The 22,579-nt window shown below is 38.8% G+C and overlaps 2 protein-coding genes across 11 annotated transcripts in view; both read left to right on the top strand.

Annotated features, from left to right (window-relative positions):
• The window catches only part of LOC117413990 (ubiquitin carboxyl-terminal hydrolase 19-like), a 33,985-nt gene extending 27,234 nt beyond the window's left edge, over positions 1-6,751 (top strand). For 7 of the 9 annotated variants that reach the window (XM_058999434.1, XM_058999433.1, XM_058999430.1 and 4 more), the window contains one exon: positions 1,413-5,023. In XM_058999434.1, coding sequence (XP_058855417.1) covers positions 1,413-1,655 — 243 coding nt within the window. In that variant the 3' untranslated portion in view covers positions 1,656-5,023. Of the gene's footprint in view, positions 1-1,412; positions 5,024-5,716 lie in introns of those variants that run through there. The other 2 variants (XM_058999432.1, XM_058999436.1) reach the window with 1 other exon arrangement.
• A 3,600-nt stretch (positions 6,752-10,351) lies between these two features.
• LOC131701555 (uncharacterized) lies at positions 10,352-22,151 on the top strand. 2 transcript variants are annotated; one of them, XM_059000225.1, is made up of 5 exons: positions 10,352-11,556; positions 15,928-16,316; positions 17,668-17,803; positions 19,131-19,263; positions 20,376-20,513. In XM_059000225.1, the coding sequence occupies exons 1-4, from the start codon at positions 11,238-11,240 to the stop codon at positions 19,232-19,234; spliced, it is 948 nt and encodes a 315-aa protein (XP_058856208.1). In that variant the 5' UTR covers positions 10,352-11,237; the 3' UTR covers positions 19,235-19,263; positions 20,376-20,513. The 2 variants fall into 2 exon arrangements, with proteins under 2 accessions (XP_058856208.1, XP_058856207.1); XM_059000224.1 differs by having other exon boundaries at positions 10,354-11,556; positions 17,668-17,828; positions 20,376-22,151.
• Positions 22,152-22,579: the final 428 nt, after the last annotated feature.

Raw genomic sequence — 22,579 nt, 5'->3', positions numbered from 1 at the left:
TAAAATTCAGGTTGATCTTTTCAAGTTCCAATGTGATTTTTAATAATACAGAGATGGTATTATTTTTCTTGAATTATGCTGGCTGGGCTACTTATAAAATACTACTTTACTGTAAATATCATGTTGTATAGTAGTTAGGGGTTGATTTTGATCAACCTATAACCTACCAGGATAAGTCTGCTGGATTTTATTAAGAGTATTTTACAGCACTGGAGAATCCACCTGGATTATATTTGTGGGGTAATCTGGGGCAGTCTTATTATGGAGAAGTATAGGTTAATCAAATTGATCTTTAGTCTGCATGTGTTATAGGGTATATTCCTGACATGTATTATTTAAGCTGGTTTCGCCGACCCTGTTTAGCACTAATTTGGACAAAAGTATCTAAAGCTAAAATTGTCCGAGATTAGTGCACATTATCATCCATGTAAATTACCTGCTATAAATGTAGTTCTTCCTGCTTCAGGAATAGCTGTCAATGTAACACTCAAAGTGCATTGGTCATATCTTTTTTTTGTGTGTGTTTTTTTACCTTCATAGAAATAGAAAGGTAAAGAAGTACTGTACCCTTTTGTTGTAGTTTCAGGTACAAGAGAAACTGATGGATAGAAAAAATTTAAACTGTGAAAGATCTATAATCTTGCAGATTTACTGTGTGTGGTCTGCCTTATTGCTGCACTTTCATTAAAAAAAATAAATTAATAATAATACAAATAAAGGATATTGTTGGGCTTTCTCATTCCTGCACAGAAAATATTAGTCTGCAGAAGCATGCGTGCTGCCATGTAATACTTAAATCAAATAAACAAAAAACAGGTGATCACACAAATCTAAACCAATAATGACCCTTTAAACAAGAGTGAATGACACATCTGTGAAACTTAATACAATAACTTTGTTTATAGCAATTGCCGAACCAGACCCCTTCCCCTTTTCTTCAGACCGTGCACTGACCTCGGACTCTTCAGAACGGTTATTGTTGCATATAGATAAGAGTACAGTATTTCTACAGTGAGATAAGATGAACATCTCTGGGTGGACTCTATGAGTGCCCATCTTGAATAATGACCCTAAAAAAAAAAAAAAAGTGAATATGGCTGTAAAAAAACAAACATGAGAGAAATCTTTCAGAAAAAAAATATTGCTACCTTACCCATGATGTATGAAATCCCCCAAGAGCAATTTTATTATAAAATTGCAATGGAATGATCAAACAGACTGCACAAAGAATTAACAATTAATGATTTCATTAAGATTTCTTGCACACCCATAGCCATTTAAAACCATGTTGATTGACTAGATTGCCCGATGACCTGAAAAATCAATGATAAAGTGTGGGGGGAGGGGGCTGGGAGAGGCTGAAATAAGTGACTAAATCTCCAGAAGCTGACGTAGGTTTCCGCAAATCGCAGGCTTCTCTAATATGGCAGGAACTGGAGGAGGAAGAGGAGGGGGAGGAAGGAGCCCAGGCGCAGAGAGGAAGAATCGGGCAACTCCGATCCCGGGCCACACGGGACTCTGCAGCGCTGAATGGTCTCTCAGATTACTTGGATGAAGACTATGTCAGATATTTTGTCCTTGGCACCTTTGCAGCAGTGGTAGCCCTGGTTATCAATGTTTTCTATCCATTGATATCTCAGGGTCACTGGAGCTAGAGAAGCCATGCACATGCACACAGTGTTGTTAAGGTGGGCAGTGAGGACCGTCTTTCTCTGTTTTCACACTGACATCAATTATTTAATTTTACAAATCAAACCTCCATCCAAGTTCTATAAATTGTAATGTAGTTATACCTAGAGTGGTGTCCATGAATATTGCATCTGTTCATTTTCTGTCTTGGCACAATGCAATACCCAAATAAGAGTAAGAGAATACGAGTCTTGCTTTTATCTTATTTGTACCATTTCATTTCGTTGAATCACAAATACTAATATCAATAAGAATGCTGAAAATGTTAAGGTGTGTTTTTTTGTGTGGCTCGCACTGTATTCTACCTCTAATTTGGGCATGCTGAAGAAAACAAAAAAAGTCTGCACTGCCCACGCCGTGTTTGTGAATTTGAACCCTTCCCTCCAATATTGATATTTATCCTGTAGCTTTTTCTAAGTAGCACTGAGAAGTCTTGTCCTGATTTACTCAGGAACATTCTCTCATAAGGAAAACAAGCACTTAACATTGAAAGGCAGACATGATTTTTGTTTTGTTTTTTCTGAAAGCTTGGTAAAAACACCCAAGGTCACTTTTGTAAATGAGATGCTACATCTCAAGAGATTTTAAATAATAAAATGTAATATTTCTGTTTTATATATATATATATATATATATATATATATATATATATATACAGACGTGCTCAAATTTGTTGGTACCCCTCCACAAAAAACAAAGAATGCACAATTTTCCATTAACTTGAAACTGACAAAAGTAATTGGCATCCACCATTGTTTATTCCATATTTAATAGAAATCAGACTTTGCTTTTGATTTTTTATTCAACATAATATTGTAAATAATAAAACAAATGAAAATGGCATGGACAAAAATGATGGGACCGCTAACCTAATATTTTGTTGCACAACCTTTAGAGGCAATCAAACGTTTTCTGTAGCTCTCAATGAGACTTCTGCACCTGTTAACAGGTAGTTTGGCCCACTCTTCCTGAGCAAACTGCTCCAGCTGTTTCAGGTTTGATGGGTGCCTTCTCCAGACTGCAAGTTTCAGCTCTTTCCATAGATGTTTGATAGGATTCAGATCAGGACTCATAGAAGGCCACTTCAGAATAGTCCAATGTTTTGTTCTTTTCCATTCTTGGGTGCTTTTAGCTGTGTGTTTTGGGTCATTATCCTGTTGGAGGACCCATGACCTGCGACTGAGACAGAGCTTTCTGACACTGGGCAGTACGTTTCGTTCCAGAATGCCTTGATAGTCTTGAGATTTCATTGTGCCCTGCACAGATTCAAGGCACTCTATGCCAGGCGCAGCAAAGCAGCCCCAAAACATAACTGAGCCTCCTCCATGTTTCACTGTAGGTATGGTGTTCTTTTCTTTGAAAGCTTCATTTTTTCGTCTGTGAACATAGAGCTGATGTGACTTGCCAAAAAGCTCCAGTTTTGACTCATCTGTCCAAAGGACATTCTCCCAGAAGGATTGTGGCTTGTCAATATGCATTTTAGCAAATTCCATTTTTTATGTTTTTCTTTCAAAAGTGGAGTCCTCCTGGGTCGTCTTCCATGGAGCTCACTTTCGCTCAAAAAGCGACGGATGGTGTGATCAGAAACTGACGTACCTTCACTTGGAGTTCAGCTTGTATCTCTTTGGCAGTTATCCTTGGTTCTTTTTCTACCATTTGCACTATCCTTCTGTTCAATCTGGGGTCGATTTTCCTCTTGCAGCCGCGCCCAGGGAAGTTGGCTACAGTTCCATGGACCTTAAACTTCTTAATAATATTTGCAACTGTTGTCACAGGAACATCAAGCTGCTATGAGATGGTCTTGTAGCCTTTACCTTTACCATGCTTGTCTATTATTTTCTTTTTGATCTCCTCAGACAACTCTCTCCTTTGCTTTCTCTGGTCCATGTTCAGTGTGGTGCACACAATGATACCAAACAGCACAGTGACTACTTTTCTCCATTTAAATAGGCTGAATGTCTGATTACAAGATTGGAGACATGTGTGATACTAATTAAAGAAACTAACTGGTTTGAAATATCACTATAATCCAATTATTTATTATATTTTCTAAGGGGTACCAACAAATGTGTCCAGGCCATTTTAGAATATCTTTGTAGAATAAGCAATAATTCATCTCTTTTCACAGCTTCTTTGCTTTATTCTATGACATACCAAAGGCATGCAAGTATACATGATAAAATAGCTTTTAATTTCATCACTTTTCAGGAGGAATGAAGCATTATTTCAATGAGCTGTAAGGGTACCAACAAATTTGAGCACGTCTGTATATATACATAGAAAGGTAGCACCATTAGTACTTGACACTGTTGTTGTTTTTTTTTTTTTAAATGCAACCCTACTTTGTTAATCCTCTTTGTGTATAATGGATATATAGTTGAAGTGTATTGTATTGATGAAAAAAATAGATTTATAGTTATAAATATCATCCCTAAATTATACCATGTGCATATTCATGCAATACTGTATGAAGGGTTTTTAAATTCATTTTTTGAAAAGCAGTTGTCTGGGGTAAGATGGTTTTAATTTGCTATGTTGTGACATTGTTCTGCTAACTGTAAAATAAGTGTAGGGCTTTGCCATGTTAGTGCATTACTGTAACTTATTTATTTATTTGTTTAATTCAATTCAGATTTGGTGTATTTTTGCTTTTCTAAGTAAGCTGTTTTATTTCATTAATACCAAGCTAAGAGTTTAGGGCAGTCTGCGTGGGGTTCATGGTTTGTCTGTATAGTGTGGCATCAAAGCAGTTGGATTAATCTGACTCAGGGATTGTAGAAGTTAGGGTCACCATCTGGTTCACATTTTCCACTTCTGTCATTTGCTGTGTTGGTTAACTGCTAAAGCATGGTCCAGTATACCAGAACATTGCAAAGTAGATGCACACTTATGTCCTAGTTACAGCCCTTTGTCATGTCTTTAATTGAATTTTTCTCCCGTGCTTACTGAGACTGAATGTTTGATCTACATGGTGTTGGTGTCAATGTAAACAGATCCAGTTTAACACTTTAACACATGATTGCATTGTATAATATGTTTCTATTTGAATGTCTGTTAAAGTCTCTATGGATAAGTAAATGTGTGTGTGTGTGTGTGTGTGTGTGTATATGTGTATATATAGTACAGGTAAAGAAAAGGCCTTTTTAAATATATTAAATGTAAAATGCAATTTTAAAACTAAAAATGGAATGTACACCATCTGTTCTTAAAAGTAAATGTTGATTTATTTTTAGGATTGCTGAAATGCAAAATTTTAAAAGCAATGATTTGTACTTGGATAATTCGCAGAATCCACTCACCTGCATTGTAATTTTTAATAAAATTTAAAATATTCTCATGTTGTAAATATTGATTTTATTTGTATTATTCTAGGCCCCATGTTGCGTTATTTAATAAGAAACTTGTTTGGTAACATTTTATATAGCTGCTTTTTTTCAACAACAATATGTGGTGAACCAGTGTAATAATCCACCATTTTCCAATATCTTAGAGAATTTCCATACTGACAAATCAACAGTAGTGCTCTCTAGAATGCTTTGTGGGGGGGGGGGGGGGGTATAATTGTACCTGTTTAACATTGTAAGCAACACTTGTAAATAGTGCATCTGTATACTATTTTTAACCTAACAGCAAAGTCTTCAATTTCATGTTTTGCTTGTCGACAATGGCACTTGTACCACAATATACAGGGTATTTGTTGGAGCATCGCGGGTGTGTGGGGGACCAATGTTTGTGGCGCACAGTTTGGCAACCAGAGGGTTGTTCATATTTTCAGTGGAATTGAAAACAATGCAAAACAACGGTGTTGCGTGAATTATGAATCACCCCGTGTATATTTTACTCTTTCCTGACTACAAACCCCTGTCTTACCAAGGGTACCAAGACCAGTTTCCTCAGCTAAAACCAATATTCATAAACACACCTACATTCACAAACACATGTAAACCAGTAGATAAGAATGTATATGCAGGTTTTCTGTTTATTTTGTAGTGTGAATTTTTTTTCTTAATGTTGGTCTGTTTTGCAGGCAACTAGCCAGGCATTGTTTGACACAGAGCTGGACCCGGAAGGACCCCCTCAGCTGACCCCAGAGGTGACCTCCGAACTGTTCTCCCACCCTGCGGACTGTGCCACCCCATCCTACAGCAATATGGAGGAGGTGGACTAGTCAAGATTTGGGCTAAACTGCAAAAAACAACCAACTGCTAGGAAAAAAACAAACCAAACTTCCTTTTTATACAAAATGAGTTAAAATGACTTTATCTGCTTTGTATAAACAAAGGTGATGGTGAATGTGTACGCACGCACGCACGCACACACACATGCATAAACACAAGTGGAGAACCCTTCAGTTTCAACAGAGATTTATTCTTCCTGGAAACTCATGTAGTGGGCACCAGACGATAACCATAGAGCTAGCTGTACTACGCTGCAACGGTTCTCTACAGCCGGCTGCTAGTATGTAAAAAAATTTGTGTAACCCACATCTGCAGACACGTTTTTAAATCCTAGTGGTTTACCATCTGTATAACGAAATGGAACTGTTCTATGGAGCTACCAGAAATCCAGAAACTGACAATAGCAGTAGCCATCAATAGAAAGACAGGGTTAAAACAAAAAAGAATGAATAGTACCAGAAAAGAAGAAATGCCCCTAGCTTGATTCATAGTGTCATCTAGAGCGACCAGAAAAGAGTATTTTTAGTAATCACTTGGATAGGCAATGGTTCTCCTTGGGGGAGATACATGTTTCCATTAGGGTCTGTCTTTCAGTTAACAAATAGCCTGTTGCGTTGTACATGCAGGGCTACTTGTGAGAGCCCTGGATCCATTCTCAAGTCCTCAAATCACCTGCATGTTACCCACAAACGATCCCAGATGTGAAAAAAGCATCCGATTTTGTTTTTCTGTTTCTTTTCTTGTGAATTTTTTTTTTGTTTTGTTATTGGTGGTCTGTGTTTGTGTTTTTGTTTTTTCACTTATTTTTTTTTGTATTGCAATTGCCTTTTTCAGGCTTTAAGATTAAATTAATGCTGCTGATAATAAAAAATATATTTAAAGAACGTTAATATAAATTAATTATTTTTGAGAAACCGTAAAAAATTGTTGTTTGTATACGCAGCAAGCTCTGAGTCCATAATAACTTTAAATAAAGTGTGCTTGCAGAGAAGAGCTCGGGGGAATATTTTTTTAATCATTCGGATGGTTTTGGCATGTTTTTCTCGCAGCCAAGAGGTTGTACAAATTCCGTTGTTGATTTTAAGGGAACCTTCCTATTTAGGTCTCCACCACTGACTTGATACCCAGTGTAATAGCTGGGAGGTGCTGCATGGGACTTTGGTCATGCATAGGAACAAGAACCTCAACAGTAATGGATTGTTCTCAATGGGCCTGCTGTAGTCGGGGAAGAGCCCAAGATTTGACAGCCCCACAGATAATTAACTGTTTTTGATAATGCAGGCTGTTTTGATGCAAGAGCTATCAATGGTAAGTGTTTTTTTTGTTTGCAGTTTCTGTCTGCATTGACCTTCTGGTAGTGGTTGTATGATATATCCATAATGATAGGGTGGGTTGGTTACAGTACTTAACTGAAGTATGAAATATGTGGAGTAACTGGTAAAAAAAAAAAAAAAAAAAAGGCATACTGCATGTAAATAGAGCAATCTTACATGAAACCTGCCTTGCATGAGAATTATTGGTTTCTATACTAGATTGATGTAAAGCGTATATAACTGTACAACCAATTTTCTTAAATTATTTACTAAAATTATTACTTTTATTACCTTGGGTTTATGTTTTATGGATTACAGGTTGCTTGTCATTCTAGATCAGTCAGTATGTCACCAAACCAAAGCTGTTCACTGTTTTTGAATGTAATCTATTTGGTTTAAAACCTAAACAAATACCGCTGTAGGGCCATCCTACAAAGGTGATATGTATGTTAAATTGGCTAAGTAGCAAGCTTTCTTTTTAGCATGGTGGGATCCATGAAAAAGTCTTATTCAATGTAACAAACGTACCATTTTTGTGAAATGTCCCAATGTTAAAGAAGGATAGGATTTTATTATACTTAATGACACCCCCACAAAATTGTTTAAAATGCCAAAGCCTTAATGACAAGCTTTAGTTGTTAAACTACTCTGTTTTCCTGTACAGTATGGTACTTTTCAATTCAAATTTACTACTTAGTACTGAAGTTTACCCCCCCCCCCCCATGTGTAGAAATCAATAATTTAATAATTTTTAAACCATTTGGGTAGAAAAAATATATACCTGGCAGCCAAATGTAATCTTATAAAATAATACTAATAATAAAAATAATAATAATAATTTACAAAAGCCCATAGTACAACAACATTTTAATTTGCTAAAACAATTTTGACCTGGCAGGAAATATAAACCTGGGGAAAAAAGTCCCCCAACAAAGAATGTATCTTGTGCTGGAATGATGAACAGTTTGCACGAGACCCTTTTCAGATTGAGGAAAATATGTATTGTAGGCAACTGTGTGCATCAAGAAAAGCTATATGCTTGCTGCAGGCTGATGAGGTTAAGAAAAAGACCTGCACTGTAGCATGTACAATAAAGACTGCAGAATTAAGAGTAATCGGGGGTCGCTATTGAAAGAGGTGAAAACATTACCATCATTAATGCAGACTGTAATGGGGCAGTATTCCTATTAGTAGTAGTAGATTGCAATATTTTTATCAAGGTGTTAATTTTCCATTCGGCTTACATTCTGAATACAGAAATCAAATCATATCCATTCATTTGAAATGGTTAGTCTTAGTTAACGCACATACAGTAGCTGAAAAGCAGCACAAAGAGCAAGCTAGTTTGCACACCCATCATATGTTCTAACTGTAGGAATTAGGAGGTTGTTTAAAAGCTGCATCAAACATTGTCAGTAAAAACCAACAGGTTAGTCAGAATAGACTTAAATGGTACAGTTTGGCATGGAAATTTTAATGGGGCAGAGTCACAATATAGAGAACCACTTTTCTTGGTATGGTGCTGGTGTCTGTTTGGATTTTTACTATGTGGTCAGGTGCTGTGAAGGTGTACAGAGGGATATGGTTTATATGTTGTAAGCATTTAAGGTAACATATACTGCATTTATGAAAAATGATAACGTGTATAGGAAATGTATATTGCCGTGATGTATATTCAGACTTTTTCTGGCACTGACGGAAGCTTTAATAATCTTTGCTTCAGATTTTAACCCTTAATGTAAACAGATATTTATAGTTGCTTATGAGTTAAAAGGTGGTGTCCTGAAGAGTGTGTTGTGCTTCAGTTTGGATACTGAACCCAACATATTAATGCAATGTAGTTTTGCTTTTTTTAAATCATTTATTTGCTGTGTATTTTTTTATTTTCTTGTTTTTTGCACAATAAATGTAAGTCACAGTATCTTAAAAAAAAAAATCTTATTGTGTGTTTTGTGTGTATAAGAAAGTAAGAAAATGTGTGAACAAAAGGAGGCCTTTCACCCACCTAAGCTTGTCTGGTTCCTAGTAGCTGATTTGATCTTGAAGGATCCAAGTGATTCTACTTCAGAAACCTGACTAGCTCACCCATTCCATACCCTCGCCACTCTGTGTGTCAGAGAATCTCCTTCCCTCTGTCTATGTCCACTTAACTTCCAATTGTGTATACAGAATACAATTATCCTATCTCTTCTGGCGATCTCATCATCACCTAAAAAAGGCACTGTCCGTATGTGTTTAAACCACGTGACTGCCATTCACTTCATTGAAAACATGATGACTGCACATTTTCAAGGTCGTGTGAATGGCTACAAGGCCTCTAGGATATATCTAGTAAAGGTCAGGTGTGACTGTTGCCTGAATTATTCTTTTATATGTTATCCTGATGAAGCCATAGCTTTATTATCCTTTCGACTGGTTTCTCAGACGCTGGTTAACACTCATATTGGACTACCTGATGTTAACAGGTAAGGTAGTCCAGGATTAGTGCCAATCAAAGTCTGTGAAACTTGCCTTTTATCTGTATAATTTGAATGCCTTTGAATAAATAACGATCCAGCAGGTGCTAATGTTGAGCATTTGGATAATCAAGGTTATTTTTCTCTGAATATTGAGAATGTAAAGTTTAAAGATAAAGGTCCAGGAGCTGCCCCCTCTTTACCTAACAAGACTAAAAAAGACCTGCAGACACCCTTAATGAATGTTCAGAATCTGATTTCTGTGGTTGCACAGTGGTGTCCAGACTGGCACACCCAGCAGGTTTGCTTGGGGACCCTTGTGCCAAAGCGTATCTGAGAAGCAAGATTTCCACTCTGACCACTACACTCTGAACTGCAGCACAATGTACAGTGGCACTTAAAATGAGTGTCTCACACTTGTGTATGTACAGTATAGGCAGTGACACCAGATGTTATTCTGACAGTTGCAGTACTATATGTTCGCTATAGCAGCCTGGCTCAGTTGTGTAAATCTACAAATTCCTAGCTAGTATTGGTATCAATTGAGTAGTCGTTCTAATTATGTATAAGGTTCGGGGTGTCGCTGTATGTTTTTTAGGATTCTCCACAGGCTAAAAAGGAGCAGGCTACTTTTTGTTGGAGTAGGCTACCAACAGATGGCGCCGGCCTGCTGTTTCAATATATTGTCTGAAAGGTTGCACGTCTCTTGATTTTGTGTAACCGATTGTCGTTGACCAGGATTAAGGAAACATGTAAAGGGAAAAGCAATGTTTGAGGAAGTGCGTGCTTACCGGCAAAATATACTTGACAGGCGACATTGTACTTTTAAGAGAGTACTTGATTCACACGCTGTGCCTGTCGTGGATTTCTTTCTTAACCTGAGGAGAATGCGAGTATTAAAAAACGTTAAGAAATCGAATATTTAGATAACAGATGAGAATGTGATTTAAAAAAAAAAATACAAATGTGTAACTAAGGGTAGTAGATTGTGTAACACGTAAGAGTAATATTTTAAGTAAAAGCACTGCTTTTCAGTACGTATCATGACAATATTAAATTACTATTACTATCTGAATGTTAATGTGTAGGGCATTTTGCAAAATAAATGTAGAACCTTGAACCTGGAGAATGCGCTAATTGGTTGACAGTTGTACTTACTATTTATTGCTTGAATCTAAACTTCAGCTACCTCGCTTACAGTTTCATTTATTAATAATAACTAGAAATTCTAGTAGAACACACTGTCACTTTTTCTGAATTGAACAAGACAAAATCAGCAAACCCGTCCAAGCACATTGCTTTATTACTTGAAGCTCTGTGATATACATACATGTTTTATTAGATTTTTTTGTACTATTTTCCTATAGTTTGCTGTTACGTTTAACATTTGCACTATAAAGATTCCTATATCATAAATATACTTGATGTAATTTAAATCGGTTTTTGTGTTTATTTATTTTTAATAGCAGGGTACTTATTTAGGTCATAACGTTTTTACTTTATATTTCATAATAATACTAATTTAAACGTACTGAGGGTGAATAATATAGGTTTATATCAACGTTTGATTATTGTCTAGTGAAAACCTGAAAAGCTGCAGTATGTCAGGTGTTAAAACTATTCGACCAGGTGGGTGCAGTCATGCTAAAAATGGAGAAAAAGACACAGACGAGTCTGGCAACAAAAAGCAAAGTGAATCTGCCGAGTGTCCGGATTGTGACCGGTTCGCGGAGAAGCGAAGCGACCACATTGTCTGCAGCGTTCTCCTCGAGTTACCGCAGTCGAGGCGAAGGAAGCTGATTTTGCACTTGGATCTGAACAACACCATCCTGGTCTCTGATGCTGTGACTAAACAAGGAACAGTGGCGGCATTAGATTACTTCCTATCCACTGCCACCTGGGGGAGAGTTAACCGCCAAGGTAAAATTGCCATACCCCAAAACATATCGCCATTTTTCTTCGAGGTATGACACAGGCCCGGTTTTTGGGATGGAACCGCATAACAGTCTCGCGTTTTGATTGGTCCATGTCTGTCACATGAATATGTCGTCACACGAGTGGAAAAGCGTGCAGGCATTTTTAACATTGTGATCAGATAGAGAGAGTGATCTGCTTTCCACAACCTAACCATTAAAATATAATGTGGTATTACACTGTATTGATATTACAAACTATGAGGAATTACTTTATATAAATTATCATGTTATGCACGAATGTAAGAATTGGCTTTCTGTGGTGGTGTACTTTTTTCTTTCAAGTAGCATATATCTATAATCGTTTTTGCGATATATTTTAATATAAAACATATACGCTATTGCAGTTTTGTTACAGGATACATTAGTTTACCTCTAATGTAATCACAGTTTTACATATAGACTGCCCCTGTTTTCATTTACATCGCAAATTCTGGGCCGCTTTACTTTTCAGATAATGTCCCAAATTCTGGGCCGATTTGGTTTGCAGATAACATCCCAAATTCTGGGCCGCTTTGGTTTTTAGATAACGTCCCAAATTCTGGGCCGCTTTGGTTTTTAGATAACGTCCCAAATTCTGGGCCGCTTTGGTAACGTCCCAAATTCTGGGCCGCTTTGATAACATCCCAATTTCTGGGCTGCTCTGGTTTTCAGATAACGTTCCGAATTCTGCATTTTCAAATTCAGGCCAGTTTTTGAGATATTCTGCTTAGCTGACAGGCGAGTTTCTAAGTCATGCATGCACAGTTTACCATAAACTGGACCGTTAATTCATTTAAGAGTACATGAATCAAAGTTAATGTATTTTTTACTCTCCTCAGAAAACATTTAGGAACATGGTATATCAAAAAAAAAAGGTCATCTAATTTGCTTATGTAATGTCCATCAATATATAGTGAGGCATAGGGGTTTATCAGAACTTCTGGGTTTAAGAGACCAGTGCCCTTCAACAACTTCAAATAAATCCTATTGTATTGTATTAGTCAGCATTTCCCTTATCTATTCCTGATCATTTATACTGTAGGTCAGGGGTTTTCAACCTTTTTTTGAAACTGTACCCCTTCTATCTGGAGGTTTCAGCTCGAGTACCCCGTTACAATTTTTGCTCAACTGAACGGTACCTCAGTTACAATAAAATGGAGAATAATCTGATGACCACCCCCTCGTTTAATTAATAAATCTGGGTGACAAACTGCTGGTTTAGGACAGAACAACAAACAGTAAGCTTAATTCTTTAATCAGTTAGGCACTACCAGTCTGATACTACAGGCCTTTAAATTGCAGTACCAATTTGCAAGTTGCTAAGTGGTTGCGTTCCTCAAATTTGCACTGCAAAGTGATATCTTAAAGAATAGGGTATATAGTGCTTTTTTTCGCCTCCCCTCGCTTTTGGTGCAAAACTGTGCTCCGATACACTCAGGCTGATACTGTGATCACAAAACACTTGGAATGGACTTAAATTGGTGCTTCTGTACTCTTTTTAGATGCACAACAATCTTAGCTAAAGAAAATGGGTTCCTTCGAGTTCGTAAGACCCACGACCGCCATTAGCTGAGCCTTACCCCGATGGTGTTTTTATAATGGGATTTGCCATAGGGAAGGGGGTGGTCTCTTATCGTACCTGTATCTCCACGACCCCTGGGCCAACAAACTCAGGACATTCTTTGCGTGCACAAGAGTCTTAGCTAAAGCAAGACATCAGCCACGGGTTCAAATGCCACCCCACCGCCAGATGGTGGGCGTTGCCCCAAAGGGGTTTTATAATGGGATTTCCCATAGACATTTTTCAGGGTGCTGTATCTCGGGTTCCGGGGGTCCCCAAGACTTGAAAATCGGTATGGAGGTCCACCTCGGGGCCCCTGTCGATCCCTCCAAGTGACGTGTCCCCAGCTAGAAAGGACACCAGTTTAGACTTTTTTTGCCAACCTGGAGCTCAAAAGCTATTGGAAATGCAACCTTGACATGCCATCATGCTGAAAATGTGAAAATTTGTTGAAAATGTAGCATTTGAAAACGGGTGGCTCCCTGTGAAAGAGGGCCCCCAGACATGACCATAGGAAGTTCAACCCGGTTTCTAGGCCCCGGGGTCATGGAGATATGACCCCGAAAAGGGTAGTTTTTGGACATTTTTGACAGGGCGTATCTCGGGTTCTGTGGGGGTTAGGAACTTGATTTTTTTTTTGCGGTGGGGCCCCATGGGGCCCCGCACAAGGAGTCACCATTTTCATGGTTCAAATGCCAGGACGGCTTGGCAAAGTGAATTTTTTCGTCACGACATGAGTTTTTGGGTGAACCACCACACCTTTTTAGGGGGTGGTTTGGGGTGCTCCCCTGAGTCTATATCACTTTGAATGGTGGTTCTGCGTGCTCGGGTTCGAGAGATATGCATGAAAATGTGTTTTATAACACTGCCATAGACATGAATGGGGCTGAATACCCGAAAATATATTTTGCAAAGAATTGCTACGGTGGGTGTGTGCGTGCAGGGTTTGCATGGTGGGTGTATGCGTGCAGGGGTTGCATGGTGGGTGTATGCGTGCAGGGGTTGCATGGTGGTGTGTGCGTGCCAGGGTTGCATGGTGGTACACGTGTGTGGAGGGGAATTGGAGTTCAGGTTTTGCGCACAAGAGGGGCGGGGAAAAGACTGGGAAGGGTAGGGTAAAAGAAAAATTACTACAATCATTTATTTTCACTTTTGACTCCCAGTCTCCTTTCCCTCACTTTATGATTTTATTTTGTGATTAATTATTGTCAAAATAAACGGCCTTCATCTACTCACAGTTGCAGTCTCATTTCTGTCCAAAAAGAACCTGAAACACTACAATATATTGATGGACGTTACATAAGAAAACGAGATGTCCTTTTTTCGAAATACCATGTTCCTTCCCAAAAATGTGTTTTAATATTAGCCTTTAATAAAGGAAAACGACTGCTTAAATTAATTTTCATGTATCTATTTCAGTGCAATGTAGTTTCTTCATGTAATAAGAAATACGTTTAACATTTACATTTTTGTTTTTTTCATTAAAAAAAAAAAAAAGATTTCTGCGGAGAGTAAAAAATACATGAACTTTGATTAATGTACTAAGGGTTACTCTCAAATGAATTCACGATCCAGTTTATGGTAAACTGTGCATGCATGACTTAGAAACTCGGCTGTCAGCTGATTCCCCAAAACTGGGCTGAATTCGGAAATGCAAAGCGGCCCATAATTTGGGATGTTATCTAAAAACCAAGGCTGCCCAGAATTTGGGACGTTATCTAAAAACCAAAGCGCCCAGAATTTGGGACGTTATGTAAAAACCAAAGCGGCCCAGAATTTGGGACGTTATCTAAAAACCAAAGCGGCCCAGAATTTGGGACGTTATCTAAAAACCAAAGCGGCCCAGAATTTGGGACATTATCTGAAAAGCAAAGCGGCCCAGAATTTGGGACGTAAATGAAAACAGGGGCAGTCTATATGTAAAATTGTGATTACATTAGAGATAAACTAATGTATCCTGTAACAAAACTGCAATAGCGTATATGTTTTATATTAAAATATATCGCAAAAACGATTATAGATATATGCTACTTGAAAGAAAAAAGTACACCACCACAGAAAGCCAATTCTTACATTCGTGCATAACATGATAATTTATATAAAGTAATTCCTCATAGTTTGTTATATCAGTACAGTGTAATACCACATTATATTTTAATGGAAAGGTTGTGGAAAGCAGATCACTCTCGCTATCTGATCACAATGTTAAAAATGCCTGCACGCTTTTCCACTCGTGTGACGACGTATTCAGGTGACAGACATGGACCAATCAAAACGCGAGACTGTTATGCGGTTCCATCCCAAAAACCGGGCCTGTGTCATACCTCTTTTCTTCTGTTGACGATCTTTTGCATGTGTATTACACTTAAATGTGGAATATGCAGGTATTTCAAAGACTGTTCATGAAATGTAGCTCTGTATCCAGGTACTACAGTAAACACGTCAGGTATTGCAGTTAAAACGCATTCCAATGGTTTGTGATACTGCCTACCTAGATGCAGCAATTGTATTTTAAATATCTGAGTATGTTAAATAATGTAAACACGTGGATAACTAAAAGATTCTCTGCAAATTAAAAGTTTGACCAGTAATGGTGTTAATAAAGATAATAAGACATTCAGAAAGTACAAAGGTCTATAAGATGGGAAGTATGCCTACAAGGGACTGGCAAAAATAAAATATTTACTGCGGAAGTTGTTTCACTTTAAAGAAACTACGATAGAGTGCAGCCCCTTGTGCTTTGATCTTCAATCACTTTCTCCTTTTCTTCTGCAGGTAGCTGGGAGTGGTTGAGTGACGTGCCCTCCCTCCTCCCTCCATGCCAGGGCGCTGTGACCTACTACTCCCAGTTCGGCCGGGTCCAGGATTTCACGGGAACAGCAGAGGGGCAGCGGTTCTGCGGTGTCTTGAAGGAGCACCTGTCTCTGCTGGAGTGGAGAGGAGAGGAGGACGAGGAGCTGGCAGTGAGGGGGGAGGATGGGAGGCTGTATCACTGGATCCTGCCTGCCTTCTTCCAGCTCCTGCAGGCCCTGGAGTCCCAGCACAGAGAGTTCTGTGTTGTGTTCCGCACATTCGGCACCGACCTGGCCCGTGTGCTGGGAGCCGTGCAGCGTGTGCTGAGGGAGGGGACCCATCCTCTCTTCACAGGCCTGCAAGCACTCCCAGTGAGTAACAGGGTCTGTTTAGACCAGGGCTCTCCAAGTCCTGTCATCTGGAAACACTTCTGCTGTGTTTCTTTCTGCTATCTGGACTAATTGAAATGATTACAGTTTGTTTCCGTCAGTATCATGAAGCCAAACATTTTTTAGATTACAGTCCTTGTTACTGAAGATTTCAGCTTCCTAGTCAAAACATGGCCAAGACTGGTGCAAAATTCCATGTGATAGCATAGCAATTTTTTTTTTTTTTGTTGGAAAACCAACAACAAATACACGGCATAAGTCATTCTGTATTATTATTATTATTTATTTCTTAGCAGATGCCCTTATCCAGGGCGACTTTCAATTGTTACAAGATATCACATTATTTTTTACATAGTTACCCATTTATACAGTTGGGTTTTTATTGGAGCAATCTAGGTAAAGTACCTTGCTCAAGGGTACAGCAGCAATGTCCCCCACCTGGGATTGAACCCACAACCCTCCGGTCAAGAGTCCAGAGCCCTAACCACTACTCCATACTGCTGCTGTATCAAATTTAGGGTGCCGCTTGTGCTACATCCTTCTCATTAGAATCATTTGCATGTATTTGAAGATTATTCAGGGTTTGCACAAATATCTCACTCTCACACACCACAAACTAGTAACAGCCGTGTTGTACAGAAAATGTACAGCACTAAACATAAAAGGGACCTGCAAATGTTACGGAAGTGTATCTATCACAACTTTCTGAACATTAAAGGAAGGGTATGTTTTTGAAAACTGAATGTATATTAAAAAATCTGGGGGTCCTTACCTGTTAAAAGAATGGCCACAGGGTGAGTCATACAAGTCAGGGGAGTGTCCTGTCTGTGCAGTCACTGCTCCTCACTGGGTTATTCAGCAGCGTCGCATTGGCTCTGGTGCTCCCGCTGGTTAGGGAGAATAAACCAGCAGGGATTGTTTCTCCTAATCCTGCTACAGCTGACCCTGCTGGCCAGGCTGCTGGTGATCTCAGGCAGACATCTGCAGGGCTGGTCTTTGTCCTCCAGAGGCCAATTAGCTTACTGACATCCGCTCTGGAGTTCCTTGGTGTAAATTTTGGAAATTGGCTTGGTTGTGGGATCGGAGGACGCCACTTCAACCTTCAGTTCTCCTGGGGTATTGCTGCAGTGAAGGAACATAATTGGACATTCTAAATTGAAAGAAAATCGGGGGTGAAATAATTAGGCACTAAATTTAATAAAATACATTACGGATGACTTGCTGTATATCCAAAATCTTGGAATGAATCCTGAAGCACAGCAACTAATCCCCGTTTAACGCAGATTTTAAAACTGCCATTTTAACCCTGATTCTGTTGTGATGTGTCTCTCAGATGCCCTTGAACCCAACTCCAGGCCGGATCCGCTGCAGTAAGAAGAATGTGGTCCTGAGCCGGGGGTCCGAGCGGGTCTCAACGAGGGGGGACGAGCGCAGTCTGTACCGCTACTTCAGCGACCTCCAGGGGCTGGGTGGGTTTCAGGACCATTTTGACTGGTGAGAAACCTGGGAATAGAAAGAAGAGGAAAAAGCCTCTGTGAAGTGAAATAAAATAATTACTTGCATAAAGAATGCAGCACACACATATCTGATAAGATACTGAGTGTGAAAAAGTTTAGCCTGTAGTCCAAACATCAGTCATTTTTTTTTTTTTTTTTTTTTTTAATAAATAATACTTTATGAACCAAACATAAAAGTGATGTATAATAAGTTATTTTAAATAATGTAGCTCTCTAAAAAAAAAAAAAAAACCTGGTGCAGTTCATGAAAAATGAAAGGTTCTCCTCTGCTGTGCAGGAATAAAGGCTTGGTGAGCACATTGTGTTTTTATAGTAATCAGGTTCCATGTTATGTAAAACTGCCTTCAGGAAGGTTACTCTGTAATAAACTGACGTTGCAGGAATAAAATGAGATGGCTTGCATGAGGTGTTTTACAGTGAATACATATCTGATGAGAATGGGAATGAGCTTGACCTTTTTTCCTGCCCTGATACCGCTGAAACGCTTCACCGTTCACAGCTCAGCAGTACTCAGTAGAAAAAATTAACATTCAATCTCTAAAACTATAATACATGGTGAACTTTTAGCAGGTTCAGTACAGACATCACTGTAGTTAATTCAAAGCCTGTAAAAACAAGGTCACTGCACAACAAAATATACAGTTTTATTTTAAAAAAAATACTTTACACAAAACTTTGATTGCTAACTTTAATTCAGCTCTTAGGTATTCTAAACGTTGCTGTTCAACAACATTAAGAAAGTTTTATAAAAGATTGAAGTTGAAGTTTTGTGACTGGTCCATTGTGTTATATCTACAAGTAGGGATTGGTTCCCCTTATTGCACTTCAGCAGACAACTGGCCAGGCACTGAGCTCAGGCGGATGCCTGCAGGGCTGGCCTGTGTTCTCCAGAGGCCAGTAGCTCGCTGACATCCGCTCTCGAGTTCCTGGGTGTAAAAAAGGAGGCTGGTTTGGTCGTGGGATCAGAGGACGCCCACTGAACCTTCAGTTCTCCTGAGCTGTGTGGGGAATTGCTGTGGTGAGGAGAAAAATAAGTCGGCATTTTAAATTGGAGAGAAAATTGGTTGTAAAATAATTGGGCGCACTAAATATATCTCCAATATCCTTTCTGTGTTAAACGACATAAATAGCATTGGGAAGAACCGTGTCCCAGAGTTGTATCCCGTTTAAGCACGAATCCCGATTATCAGTTTCCTGATTAGGCGGCACCTACTGTGTTTCATGTTCATTCGTAGAAGCCCATGTCGGTCCTGTTCACTGTCTCTCCTCTGTTTTGTAGGTGGGCTCACAATAGCTACTCAAACTTGGGTGGAAAGCCCATCTGGATTGACCCCTCTGATCCTGAAGTGCAGCACATCTTCATTGACGACAACATTCGGCTGAACGACGAGGATAGCATCATTACTCCAAAGGTCTGTTTCCAGTCGAGCCCAAGGAAGGAAATGAGAAACCAGCTCTGTGCCTTTGAGTTCCTGTGTAGCGCCTGTTCTCTTTACAATTCAATCTGCAGGACACAGTGCTGAAAGCCAGCAGATTCAATTAGAAACGTCTTTCATATCGTTAGATTGATTTTAGGGTCAGTTAATTTTAATAGTGCTTTTAAGAACCAGGAAATCTTATTACAGAACACAAACACACACGCAGTTTCGATTGACCATTTACTGTAAAGCCAGTAGATTTACAGTGCTCACAAAAAGAATGTATTTCGTTTGATTTTCTTATCAAATAGTTTAAGTAATTTGTTTAAAAAATGATTGGGGGCTAGGTTAATTCACTAGCCTCATGACTGGAGGCCTGGGTTAAAATCCAACTCAGTAAAATTAGTTTTGTAGTCTAAACCTAGCAATCATTGGACACAAAATAAAAGTGCCATGCATTTAGTCACAGTTGGCAGTCTTTCTTTTAGAGAGGCCCAGGACTGAGTGGCAGGTCAGGATTGAGGCGAGTTGTGAGGTGACGCTGTCATGGAGAATGCTGACTGGATTATTTTTAGTGTCTACTGCAGACTTTAAACAACCTTTTGAAAGGGAAAAACACCTGTTAGTTTTACAAGAACTAACGCCAAATAACAGACATATAATTCAAGTACTTGTTTTTTTATTTTATTTTGCAACATTGAATTGTCTCCTTTAAGAAAGTGTGTTAAAGGCTGGTGTTAAGGCTTTGAAAACATCACGCTATATCTATTTAAATTGGGAGTCACAGTAGTAAGAATAAAGGATGGGGGGTTTAAACTGCTGTGACAATCTAAATAGGACTGAACTTCATGGGAAATCTTTCAGCACCATTCAAATAATTTACTGGACCGCTTTAAAAACTCTAACATCACATACAAAACCATGTCTCAATGTGGGTGTACCGGGGAGATACCTGTAGGCAGTTAATGTTCTTGTTCTCTTTGTTGAAGAGGGAAGACACAGAGTAAATCATATTGACAGGACTTGAGCTGAACTAGGGAATGCTAATTCAACGCTGAAGCACTAGTATAAATTCTGTATTTTTATTTTTTTTATTTCTTTTCTAGGTGTTTCTAGGTAAGGCAGGGACCCAGACCCGCACAGCCCTGACCTCTGAACTCTACGATGTTAACTTGATTCAGACCGACCTTCTGAGGGCCATTTCAGACCACAACTACTTCAGTGAGCGCATCCGGATCTGTGAGGAGAACTATGAGAAATACCTAAATAAGGAAGATGGCTAGAGCTTCCGTTTATCATCTCAGGGATTTTCAGTACTGTTATAATGATACCTAAACCAGCTGGTGTCTATATTGATTATTGCTCCTCCTATGTGTTTTTTCTAACGTTGAAGTATTCAGTATTGTGTCTATTGTATTACAGCAGCAGTTCTAAATACTGCACCCTTAAACTCTTTATTAACCCTTTCTGGATCTTAGTGGTTGTAGCTAACAAAATATTGAACTTTAATAAATGTTACCCATTCCAGGTTTTACTATGATCTTGATTGGACCCAGTGTATAGGTAACAAGCTCAGGTGTGTCTTCTTAAATGCACAGTAAAACCAGGAATGGATCAGATTGCTATGCCATGGGAGTCTTATTTCCATCCCTGCTTACCTGACATAAAAGAAACTTCCCAGTTTGCTTGCCTTTCCTTCCTGGAAATCTGTTACACTTGCACTTCCTAGGTCGTTTCATCGAAAAAGTGTCTTTGAGGTCAAGCATCTTGCTGGCTGCGAAGCGTGTCAGTCATTAGGGGAAGCCACTGGTTAGTTACGGTCAGGAAAAATAGCCCTGAAGAGGTGGAATGACAATGAAAGTGCAAGACTGTTTGAAAGCATGGCCTGCAAACAGAGATTTCTTTAACCTAGTGTAGTAGCAGATGAAAATGCATGTTTGTCAAACTACACATTTGAGGCCAATATAGTAAATGGATGTACTTGGCATGGAAAATGTATGAAATTATTTTGTTAGCTACAGTCAATTTAACTTTACGTTGTGTCCAGGACTTTTAAAGTAAATGCACTCTGGGATTCTCATGTCTAACATTACTACACCAATATATATTTTTTACAGCCAGATATATATTTAAATGGGGAGAACCTAGAAATTCAGGAAATAAATAGTAACAGGATTACAGGGGTTTGAAACTACCAAAAGTTTCTTGTGTATCAAAATACACTTAATACTATGACATGCTTTTAGGTACATTCATGTTGTATCATCTTTCTATTGTGATGAATACTTAAAAGCATGTTATGTTTCTAAAGTATTTATAAAAGTACAGCCCCCAGCACCATCTCTATCACAGCCCGTACATTTTCCTGCAGGTGAAGACAATAGAGTTGGCATTGCGTTGCTTTCTAAATAAGGAAGTCAAAGACTGGAGTGCTAGATCACTGAATTTAGCTAAAAGCTACCAGGAGACTGCCGGCACTGTAAGGAAACTCGGATACACACCATACAGCAAGACAATGTTTGTTAACTTGTATGCTTCTTGTTGAGATTCAGATATTTAATAACAGGATCTGGCTTGCATGGTGGCAGTCTGAGAAATAAATACAGCAATCTCGACACATCGCAAAACAGATCTCTCGATTGACAAGAATAAGCAATTGCACAGAATACCATTCCAATTAATGTGTTTGTAGAATATGAGTTAGCAATTTTTACAGTTATAGCTGCCTGTTGAAGCATCACTTTTTTACGGTGTACAATGCTGTCTGTGGGATTTAAACAGACTGCATTTAAATGTATTTATTTCTTCCTGTATTGATTCCCTCTGCACCTTCAGGGAAGCTGTGTGCAAATGCATTAAATCCAATTGATTTAAACACTGTAGCATCTGATGTAAGTGTCCCATTCTAATTTAAATGGACATGATTGATGTATTAGGTGTCTTTTTTGAGTGTATGCAAGCGTATTGTCAGTCCCTGTGACCCCGGTGCATGGATGAAGATCTTAAAGGGCAGCATAAAGGGCATGTTTGCTCATTTAAGCACAGTGCATGCTTTAACCTTGAGCAGCATACTTGAGATAAGAGCATGGTTTTGTTTAGACATCTCTTTTAGCAAAGATGCTGTGAATCGGAGATCATTTTTAAAAACAAACCTTGTACGCTTTTGTAAACTGCATTAAATTGGTTTCTGAAGCCTCCCCTGGCTTTGCTTTGCTGTACAGAGGTGCAAGTAGCAATCAGTGAGCTTATGGTTTTTAATGGCTCATCCATTGTCCTGTTTTCAGAGATCCTTGCAAAGACGTCATCTCAG

The sequence above is a fragment of the Acipenser ruthenus genome, chromosome 25 (assembly GCF_902713425.1).
Source record: "Acipenser ruthenus chromosome 25, fAciRut3.2 maternal haplotype, whole genome shotgun sequence".
Taxonomy (NCBI): Eukaryota; Metazoa; Chordata; class Actinopteri; order Acipenseriformes; family Acipenseridae; genus Acipenser; species Acipenser ruthenus.
The sequence above is the reverse complement of the archived record's forward strand: the minus strand, read 5'-3'. Positions and strand labels throughout refer to the sequence as shown.